General features: G+C 32.6%; 1 protein-coding gene across 3 annotated transcripts in view; it reads left to right on the forward strand.

Moving 5' to 3' along the window:
• LOC150094178 (thiamine pyrophosphokinase 1) overlaps positions 1 to 8,315 on the forward strand; it is a 110,600-nt gene extending 102,285 nt beyond the window's left edge. For all 3 annotated transcript variants that reach the window (XM_090412223.1, XM_090412221.1, XM_090412222.1), the window contains exon 8: positions 7,001 to 8,315. In XM_090412223.1, coding sequence (XP_090268349.1) covers positions 7,001 to 7,140 — 140 coding nt within the window. In that variant the 3' untranslated portion in view covers positions 7,141 to 8,315. The remainder of the gene's footprint in view (positions 1 to 7,000) is intronic.
• The last annotated feature ends 3,634 nt before the right edge of the window (positions 8,316 to 11,949 follow it).

Below are 11,949 nucleotides of genomic sequence, written 5' to 3' on the forward strand. Positions count from 1 at the left end.
TACTGTAGGCAAAATATTAGATTTTGCTTACAGTATTATATTCACTTTCTCCAACCTTTTTATGGCACATGTCCAGAAGTGGGCTATAGAGACAAGTAGATCTGCTAGGATCTTTAGGGATAGGAATCCAGACTGGAGGGTCTCCTAGTCTTGAGTGGTGGAATCTGTACTGGAAATCATTGATTAACTTGTGGATCTGCAAATTATGCACCACTTTAGAAGACTGAGCTGAGGGCAATAAGTCAACAGTCAGGCGTCAGATTTTTTTCTCTCTCTTTCTCTCAGGACCAAAAGTATTTTTTGGTATCTAGGATGTTGAAGAGTTTTCTGATGCTTTTCTGTTAAAAAAGTCACAAGAGGCATGAAGTGCACTGTTCCTGGTATGGATGGCAGTAATTTGCTTTGGTTATCTATGTGAATCAGTTTTGTCAGCATTTAGCTCTTTCAGTTAGATTTAGATTTATTGTGCAGTTCTTGAGGTATTAATGTAGAATGAAATTTAAGGCCATTTGTGAGATGCTGATATTTTTCTTGAGCTGCCTTGGTGCACTTGTTGAAAAGCCTTGAATTTTGGGTGTGAATTCTGAATGAAGGCCATTCACTGCAACATGAATAATTTCTAGAAGCAATTTATTCACCTGGTTAGAAGTCATCTGCTAGGTGAATATATCATTTATTCTCTTTCTCATACATAAATAACCTTCTCTCACTGACCTAAGTTGATGGGCTTTCAGGTCAGTGAGAGATAACAGCAGATGATATAACAGAGGAACACTTGCATTGGCAGAGATATCTGAAGAGAGAACACTATCCATCATTACATGTGCTGTCGATGACCAGAGAAATAATTACAATTACAAAGGGAAGAAGGCAGACCATAAGAGTGCAATTTGTTGAACAGTCCTTTATGCTAGACCTTATCAAATGCCTTGGAAATATCAGTGCAACAGCATAGACTTCTCCAAACCTTTTTATGGTGCATGTCCAGAAGTGGGTTATAGAGGCACGTAGATCTGCTGGGATCTACTTGTCTGTATTCATTTGACAAACCTTGCAATGCTCAAATCCCAAGCATCAAGATCTTCTACAACCAGCTCTGAACACTGTTTTTCCATACCATCCTTCAATGGTGTGATGGCAATCTTGTCTCCTTTATATCAGAATATGGGCTGTTTTTCTTCTCATAAAAAAATAAGGATGTTAGTTCTATTTCCCTTATCTTTGATAATACTAACCTCACCAGACAAGACAATCTTTCCTTGGGCTATTTACTTCTGGCCTTCTTTGGCACAGACATATTACATACAGCTTCCACAGCCTTAAAAAAAAATTGTAGCCTTTTCTGTTCAAGATGTTACTTTTCAGCTATTCACTCCATAAAAATCCCAAATCAGTCTGCCTTAGAATATTGTTTTCACATTTGGCATGATGCACCAAAAACTTTCCTGAAAATTCTTGATGGCATTTCAGCTAATCAGGGATTCTTTTCTGATATACACATTGGCAACTGTTTCATAGATTGTCTGTTCTCCTTTGTGCTTTTTCTGCAGATATTTTCATGGATGATGTTCCACAGAACTGGCATCTATTTCTGCTAAGCCTGCAACAAGAAGAAGGAATCAATCTGTTGGTGAGCAGCTGCCCAAAAAATTACTTCTCTCTCATCTCCCTCTCCACACATGGCATCAATTTACTTTGGGTTCTGAGACCTCTTGTGTGGGAGTGATAAAAAATAAATTGTTTACCAAATATTATGTTTGATTTTGGTACTAAAATATTCAATTTAAACCCAAATTGAAATATCTGGACAAGTTTTAGCAAAGATCCAGGATACAAAATTTTATGAAAATCCACCTAGTCAAATGGCATTGTTTTTGTAGAAACAGATAGACAAAGTGAATAGGTGCTCATGCATTGTTATGAAATGAACCTAAAATCTGGCCAGATAATATATGCCTTTGGTAGAACATAATTGTCATTAATTCTAAATCAAGCAGTACAATCATATTTCACTGCCTGGATGAAATGAACTGTAGATAATCAGAGCAACATGCAGGATCTATAGTTATCAAAATTATACAAATGTAATATTTTTTTATGATTATTTCTCCAAACATATTTAAGATATATGAATGAAATTTTGTGGGCTAAAAGTTAACCTGAAGATTATAATTACAAAAATACTGAGTACAAGCTCATTTACTGTAAAAATAAATTTATTATTTTGGGATGCTTTCATCATTAATTTTTTTACTCCATTTCAATTTCAAATATTGAAATTGGATTTTCTGAGTTGGAAAGCTTTGAAATTTGGAATACTATTTCTTCCAATTGCCATTGCACAGCAGGTCAAAATCTTTAAACATGTCTTAAAATTACATTTCAAGCATGAGGAAGAAGTAGTTGTTGTACTTCTTCAAAGTGGTTGGAGAAGGGAGAAAACACATATATGCTTGTGACTAGTACTAATGTATTGATGGTTGTTGTTGATGTATTAGAAACAAAATGTACATAGAAAGCAGAGAACCATAAACAAACTGCACTATGAATATTCACATATTATGAATGCAAAAATAGTACAATTAAAAAATGCACAAAATTGCTAATGAATTTTAATTACCAAGCACAAGTAACCGGCTTTGAAAAATAATGTAGATTTTTTGATTTGGTAGTAGTAGCCTTTCTCCCTTCCTTCTGAAATCCCTTATTTCCATCATTTAAAATAATTTACTCCATAGTGCAATTGGAAGAATAACGAGACATTGCACCTTTTCATTCTCATCATGATGAGAGGAATCTATATATGGGTTTTTCAGTTGAAGGTGAGTTAGCAAATCTCATACAGAGGTAGCCAGGTTTTATCTCCCAGAAATGCAGTTGTTTTTTTTTATCTTGTACAGGCAAATTGACCAGGAGAACACAAACAATTTACAGACAAAAAATACTATTGGTGGTGGTAGATGGTGTTATGTGTTAATGCGTGGTGATGTCCTCTTATGATGAATCCTTGGAGGTGTCACTTAATAATTTAGACAATTTTGTTTTTGTCAACATGTTACATAGACAATGGATGTTTGGTGACAGTGTATTAATTTGGTGAGATATTTTTGATGACATAATTTTCTATTAAGCTGTTATTTCAGGTTTTATGCTAAACAAAGACAAATACTGAATAAAATAAGCACGTAAACAAGAGAAAGATATTTAATTAACCAAATATTTCGGTCTGGAAATAGCAGACCATCTTCAGTGGCACTGCAAGAACAGTTTAAAAAATAAAAAAATATATATATACAAGGTGGAATACTAACAATAGATGATTTAAAAATAGAACAAGCCGCGTGATGTTATATCACTAAGTATTAAAGGGAATATTTTTAAGCAGAGACATGATTGAAATAAAGATATTAATTAATAATATTAAATAACATAAAATTAATATGAATTAATGAGTTATCCTGATTAGACTTTCCCAGATTTTTGATATAGATATACAGTCATTCCGATTTAGGTTAGGACGATGGAGTAAGGCCCCTACGCTTTCTTTGAATAAACCTTCAAATTTATAATGGGATCTATGTAAGAGGCGAGTTTTTGACCAAAGGATGTTGTGGTTAGTTTCAATCTCGTGCTGAGCCAATCCAGATTTTTCAGGTTTGTTGTGATGAATGGAGGATTGATGTTCTTGGATTCTTTTTTCAAGAGAACGTCCAGTTTGTCCAAAATAGGAGAGATCACAGTTGCAGGGAATTTGATAAACTCCAGGAAGAGACATAGTTGAGCATTTGTCTTTAGGAGAAGGAAAATGGGAAGATAATTTGTTAATAGGTGAATACGTAGCTGTTAACTCATATTTCTTCAGAATTCTTGCGATAGGTTCTGAAATCCCAGAGATGTATGGAATTGGAACTCGACGTATTGAATCTTTGTTGTTTTGTGGTGGATTATAAGAATCGAGAAGATGTTGTGTACTCATTTCGGAAAAGCCATTGAGTTTCATGTGTTGTTGGATAGTAGAAAGTTCTCTGTAGAAAAGAAGTAGAACAATTAGTTTTGGCTCTTCTGATTAGACATTTTATGATTCCTGTTTTTTTTTTTTTGACATGGATGATGGGCTGATTCTTTAAGAATATAACGACCTGTGAATGTTGGTTTCCTGTAAACTGTAGTTGTAAAAGTATTTGAAGGTGACCGGATGAGGAGAACCTCTAAAAAAGATAATTGGTTGTTTTCTTCTCTTTCCATAGTAAACTTTATACAATGATGTAAGGAATTGATACTGTTTAAAAAAGAGGGTAAGGAGTCTTTGTTGTGTGGCCATACAGTAAAGATGTCATCTATATATCTTACCCAAAAAGGATGGTTGAGGGAAAATAGATGAGAAGAGGACTTTTTCTAGATGTTCTAAATAAAAGTTGGCTGAAGCAGGAGAGAGAGAGGACTTCCCATGGCCGTAAAATTTGTTTTGACATAAGAAATATCCAGAGTGTATTACGAAATCGAATAGTTTTATAATGTCTTCTGGAAGACATTATAAAGATCTGTAGGGTTGCAATAAGACATTTTTCAATTTTTCTAAGAAATCTTAGGAGTTTTTTAGAAAGGAACTAGAGTTGCCTATGTGAGATTTCAATAATTTAGCTAGATATTTGGCTATACGGTAAGTAGGAGAATCAATACAATCTACTATTGAACGAAGAGGAAAGTCAATCTTATGTATTTTAGGAAGACCATAATATCTAGGTCTTGCAAAATGAGTTTTAAGTCTTTCAATTGTGTCTCTATCTAAACTGATGACTTCATCTAAGAGAGAATTTAATTTCTTTAGTTGTCTGTTGGTTGGATTATAATCAAGTTCTTGATATGTGGAGCGATCTCGAAGTAAAAGAGAAAGTTTTCTTCTGTAATTTGCTGAGTCCATAACTATGTTGCTTTCCCCTTGTCAGCTTTGGTGATAATGAGGTGATTGTTTTTTCTCAAGGACTGTAAAGATTTCATTTCAGAAAGAGATATGTTAGAAGGAGGAAGTTTGGCCTTAAGTAGAGAAGAAGAAGAGCATTAGCTTTATCACTAGTTAGATGACTGAGATTCCGTTCAATGTTAACTAGGAAATCTAGATATGGTATCTTATTAGGAACAACAGAAAAATCATGTCCTTTTGACAGGAATGAGGGTTTCGCTATCATTTAGAGGACGTCCGGATATATTGACAATCCAATTATCTGGAGTTTTGAAGGGCTTGAATTGTTTAGACGAAAGAGCTTCATATTTTCGGTTTAGATGTTCACTTAGTTTATTATATGCTCGTTGAGTAGAATGTTTAGCCACATTTAGAACTGTGTGTGAAAGATGTGGATACAAGTTTGTGGAAATATAGGTGTGAAGATCAGAAATATGATGACTGTGAATAGTAAGATCATGTTTAGCAGCTTTAAGTTGGTTACAGATTAACGATAAACTGGTGTTCCAGTAAATATAATGAGCTCCAGGAGATTTTAGTTTCTTTAATCTTAGCGAAATTGGGAATAATCTTGGCGCGGCATTTTTTTAAAAATTGATCTTTGCTTGTAACCTACCTTGTATAATACTTAGTGATATAACATCACACGGCTTGTTCTATTGTTAAATAATCTATTGTTAGTATTTCACCTTGTATATTTTTTTATTTTATTTTATTTTATTTTATTTTTTAAACTGTTCTTGTAGTGCCACTGAAGATGGTCTGCTATTTCCAAACCGAAATATTTGGTTAATTAAATATCTTTCTTGTGTTTACTTGCTTATATTATTCAGTCTTTATGTCACAAGTATCCTTAAAACATCAAAGACAAATACATTTATATTTGCCAGCTTTTTTTTTTTTTTTTTTTTTTTTTTTTTTTTTTTAAGGTTAACAAAGACATTCCATAATAAAGCATGATCGTAATTTTTCAAAACAGAGCTCACTCACACGTAGATATAAACAGAATCTAATGGAAGTATTCCTACCAACTGTATTTGAAACTACATAATACACAATAAATCTATGGAAAAAGTCTAGACCAGTTATGCAAAACATATTCAGATTGAAATAGAAGCCAATTATTAAGGAATTTCAGATAAGAGACCAGATAGTTTTTTTCTGTCACTACTCATTTACTGGAGTGTAGACTCGACAGTTATGCAAGTACTATGTTAATGCAACACAAGTATTCATTTCCTGTGACATTTTCTCCCAAGCTATTTGGTTGATCACTAATTACTCTTTTGTCTTCTAAAGCACTGTTAAATTGCATGCATCAAATCATCTTAAAAAGACCCCAAGGAAAATTACCATCCATTTTTACTTCAAACGCATTTTGTTAATCTTTTTTTCTCATATTTTTAAGTGACTTCCCACATTAGGTCTCTTGTCTCCCTAAATACTAATAAAGCCAAAACTTCTATCTCCATTTTTAATTGGGTAATGCCCTTACTGTTGCCATCTTTCTAACTTTTCTATAAGAACTCATTGTCAGTTGTTTTCAGTTTTAGGTCAACTATATAATTCTTCTTTCAGATTCATGTCAAAATTAAATTTTCAAAAAAATCCCCCTGCTCTTCAGGGAAATGTGTTAAGATTTCTTTCTTCACTCTAATAATGTGTTCATGCACAGCAGTCTTTGATAGGTCGTATGACCTTTTATGTGGGATGATGTTAAAAGAATTCACCACAGATGTGTACAAATTACAACTATAACTGGGAGAATGAAAATGCCTGCTTTTAATGGGGACATTCCATCTCTAATATTTTATCTTAGCCACCACAAGGAGACATTCTATTTTATACCCAGAGTTTCATTGACATAGTGAGTTTTGTTATGCCACGTGAAAAACTTTACCTGGTACAATAAATGTACAAGTAATTAGTGCTGCTATGTAAAAATAATAATAAAAAAATTGAATATAAGAACACATCTCAATTAGATAATATAATTTAAGTTATGGTTTCCTATGTATTGACTATATATTTTTTTTCCAGATAATCACATCTTGCAATTTGGTGGACTCATCAGCACTTCCAATACATATGACAATGACTGTGACACAGTTACAGTAACAACAGATAAAGACATTCTGTGGACTATGGAAATATGTTTAAAACCTTATTCAAAAGAGTAAATGTCAAAGAAATTCAAAATCTAATATTTTTGTTAGATTTCAGATTAACCAATTCATATTGAAATATATGGAAATCTGTGATGTTTTTTTTTGATGATTTAGAATTTTTTTTTCTTTGCCAGTTATATATAGAACTGAAAAAAAAAAAAAAATGCTATATACAGTGTGATATGAAGGTTGAAGTTTATTTTCTTGAGGTAATATTTTTAGGAAAGTATATATATATATTTTTTTTTCCTGCCCACCTTTTATTTCATAAAGGTTGTATATATTGTAAATAACTTTATTAGGTCCAGATACTTTAAAATAATTTTTTACAAAAGTAATATAAAAATGGTTTCAAAGGTAAGAGCTTCTGAAGATTTAACTTCATTTAATATTACAATATACATAATTTGTTTATAGAAGTCACATTTTTGCTGAAGATTCTATATAGGATAGAGTATGTTGTATCTCTGAATTGTGAGGGTCTTTTTTTTTTATTTTAAATTATATTCATCATATGTGGAATATTGGGGTGAACATTAGTCAACTCCTTTAATACATTAAACAAGAATTCTGTTAAAACTTGCTCATCTTTTCCCCCCTCCCCATTAATTCATGATCAAGATATATTTTGCCAGATGTCTGCTGAACTAGTCAAGTAATCATTAGGTTACCAATATGTTATGTTTTTAATGTTGCATCAAATGCTGTTACAAATGGCCGTATAAATTATTGATGTTCTTTCTTTCTTTAAAACAAACTATTCCTCTTGGCTCTTAGTTTGCCATATGATTGTACAGTATCATGTTTAAAGGAGAAAGGAATAAAATAAAATTCACTGCAAATTCTTTTAAAGCAGGGTTCACTATGATCCCCTGAAAAGTTGTGGGTGCTCAAAAAGTGATTGTGAATTTTTTAAGAAAATTGTTTGAACTTATTTAATAGGTGAAACATTTAAGGCATAAACCTTTGCCTTGTTGCACGCAGCTCCCCCTGTGTTTGGGGGTAGGAGTTGAGAGAAGTTGATCAAAAGGGATATATATGCAACTCATTGAGAGAAGTAGTTATTTTTGCCTAAGTGCTTATTATAAATGATTGTTTTTATATATTTCAGAAAAATATACAAAAGGATCAATAGCTGTGATAAATTTGTTATTAATATAGAACTTGCAATAAACTGAGTTATTTTGTTGGAAGGCATTTTTCATTTAAAAAAGAAATCCAAAGCAGACCAATTTGAAACACTACACTTTGCTACGCTTTGTTTGGCCTGACTTTCTTTTGTCTTATTTTATAAGAAATTCATTCTGATATATCTCATGGAAAATTTGTTATAGTCTTTCTCCGACAAGCAGTGTTCTGTGAGATGAGAATTTTAGAGGGGGGGGGGGGGGAACTGCAAGAGATCATTTACTTCAACAGGACAAGGAGATGCTAACATATCATCCTTAGTAGCAGATGCCACACACACCTGTTATTCAAATAAGTCATTATTTTTTACTAGATATTAACCACATTGTTATATGGTTAATTGTGTTAAGCGGTGTTGTTTAGTCAACTACTATTGCGTGATTTATGGCACCAATGTGTACGAGAAAAAATGGCAACCAAGACATCTAAGTTGACTGATATCAATGTGTGGGATTTAGGGCAACGTAGCATATGTTTAATGTATTCATTGCTGAGAGTGAATAGTTTGCGGTACGAGAGTGAGAATGGTGAAAATATTTGTCAGAAATGTTTCATAAGTGAGTATAAAAAATACAAGTCGTGTCAGGAGAAAAGAAAGAAGTGAATGATATTATGGATATAAAAGCAGGATTGTTCAAGTGTAGCAGAAGCAGTGAATGATAGTGCACGAAATATGAGAGTTTGAAGGAAGTGGTTGAAAGTAATAATGTGAGGGATGAAATACTAGCATGAAAAGAAATTGCACACTTATATGGACTCCTTCACTGGACAAAATGTGAGCTCCAGCAACTAGAGAAATGATTGCCATATGGTACAGAAGGACAGAGAATGAAAGAGTGAATGTGCATTGAACTGGGAGAAAAGATAGTACTGGATTGGGATTTGATGATAATAGGTATATTTAATTAGAAAGTGACGAAAGCATGTTAGCGAAGCTTTAAATTTGCAAAAGAAAGAAGCGAACAAATTGTTTTGGGAAGCACCAATGATTGAAAGGTGAGAAACATGCAAGAGTTGTTGGAAGTAAGAAAGTAAAGATTATGAGTTTGCTGCTTCGGTATGATAGGGTAGAATTAAGAAGGGCCATGATTGTCAATAAGAAGATAGATTATAGATATGTGGAGTGAATTTGATGGACGTAAGGACCTGTATAAGCCTGACAGATTCCACTTAAAATGATTTTGGAGTTAGGTGCTTGGAGAGAGTGTTGTTCAGGGAGAGGTGCAAAACCAGGTAAACTAGAGATGTTGGGGGGGAGCATGTGTCTTCTCATTCCTGAGATAGATAAGTATGAGTGCAGGAATGATTATGAAGTGCTGAGTGCAGTTTCCCAGGTTTTGAATGGGCAAGTAATGACATTATGTAAGAGTAACTATGGGATCAAGGAGGATGTTGAAATGCATGTACATGAATGCCTGTGAGAAATAAATGAGAGGAGTTTTAACATTTGCCGACTCAACTTGGCCAAATATTATTGGCATCCATGAGACCAGGTTGTCAGAGAATAATGTAATTACAGGGATAGAAAGTAATGGATATTGTATTTTCAGAGAAGATAAAAGAAATAGAGGAGTTGGGAGGGGGGGGGGTATTACTTGATGATGGCTGAAGAACTTCAACCATCATCAGTAATCATCCAACAAAAATAGATGTTAAGGAAATCCTGTAGATCTAATGGAAGTCACTCATTTGAGGCTGTCTGGTGTGAAATAGAGACCAATAGGACACACTGTATTGTTGGTTGCTGTTAGAGACCTGGCGATCCAGAAGAAAATGTGGACAACATGCACCGGAAGAGTAGCACGAGTGTAGGCTGAGCAATTATCATGGGAGATTTCAATCATCATCATCATACGTATCAAGGATTTAGGCCTAGCATGGCCTGTTCAGGCCTAAGAAGTCATCGTTGAATCGTTTAAGAGGATGTCCTGGTTTTCTTTTTCCTAATGGCTTGTACTTTAAGGCTTGTTTTGGTAATCTTTCTGTTTTCATTCTTTGAACGTGTTCCATCCATTTGTTTATATTTTTTAATTTTTTTTATTATTGGTTCTTGGTTTAATTCTTTCATAATATCTTTGTTTCTTTTGTGATCAAATAGGGTATACTTTGCAGTTTTTCTCATAAACTTCATTTCTGCTGTTGTTAATCTTTGTCTTATTGTCCAGATTTTGTTTTTATACAATAAGACTGGTAGGGCTAATGTATTGTATACTTTTAGTCTGGTTTGTTTTTGAACTAGGTTTGATTTAAATATAGAGTTAATTACCTGTTATTTTTTAAATATTTTGCAATTTTTACGTTTATATCTTTTTCATTTTCATATGTGATCATACATCCTAGGTAGTTAAATGAATTCACCTGTTCTAAGATCTTGTTATCTATTACTATTTTAGTTCTTGCTGAATCTTGTCCTTTAAAGGCCATAGTTTTTGATTTTTTCCATTGATATTATCATACCATAATCTTTGGATATCTCATTTAGATTTAAAATAGCTTTCTGTAAGTTATCTTCAGAATTTGTAATTATTATTTGGTCATCAGCAAAGAGAAGAGTATTTAAGTTAACTGTAGGTGAAAGTTTAATTCCTTGATGTAAATTTTTACTCCATTTTATTATTATTTCATTTAAGTAGATATTAAAAAGTTGCTGAAAGGGGACATCCCTGTCAGACCCCTTGGTTTATCTCTCTGGTATATGATAGCTCATGATTTAATCTTATTTGTATTTGATTATTTTCATATATACTTGTGACAGCTTTTAGGATATTATTTGGTATTTGTCTTTCTTTTAATATGTTAAATAATATATTTCTTTTAACTTTGTCAAATGCTTTTTCAAAGTCAATAAATGCAATATGTGTTTCTAAATTATATTCTTTTCTTTTCTCTATTATTAATTTTAGGCAAAAGGCTGGGTCTATACATGATCGTCCTTTTCTAAATCCATTCTGTACTTCTAGAATAAAGTTTTCGGAATATTTCATTAGTTTGTTATTTAAGATTCTGCTATATATTTTGTAACAGGAATTTAGTATACTGATACCTCTATAGTTTTTAGGGTCATCTCTATTACCTTTCTTAAAGAATCACAATTGCTTTTTTCCATTCTATTGGGGGGATACCAGTTGAGTAAATTTTATTTAAAAATAATAAGTCTTTCTTTGAATCTTGTTCCTGTATATTTATATAGTTCTGAACCTAGCTTATCTTCTCCAGGTGATTTTCCGTTTCTTGTTTCTTTCAGGCTGATTTCTAATTCTTCAGTTATTTCCTTTTCATTAATTGTTTGCCAGCTGATTTGTCTGTCCACAGTTCTGTGTAGTAATTTAGAAATTCTTCTAATTTCAATTCAGTGTTTAGTTTTATGTTTTCTTTGGTATCTGCATTTAAGTGTTTCAAAATCTTATATACATTGGGTCTTATTTTATATAAATCATGTTCTAAATTAGAAACAAATTTATTCCATGATTCTCTGTCTTTTTCTGACTTCTCTTTTAGCTATGGCTCTTATTCTTTTATATTCTATTTCATCTTCTAATCTTTTACTGCTTAACCATTTGTGATAGGCTTCTTTTTTCTTTTTGATTATTTCTTTGATTGTATCATCCCAGATCTTCAGTTTTTTCTTTTATT

Source organism: Typopeltis vanoorti, chromosome 22, assembly GCF_054136105.1.
Source record: "Typopeltis vanoorti isolate ZY-2024b chromosome 22, IOZ_Tvanoo_1.0, whole genome shotgun sequence".
Taxonomy (NCBI): domain Eukaryota; kingdom Metazoa; phylum Arthropoda; class Arachnida; order Uropygi; family Thelyphonidae; genus Typopeltis; species Typopeltis vanoorti.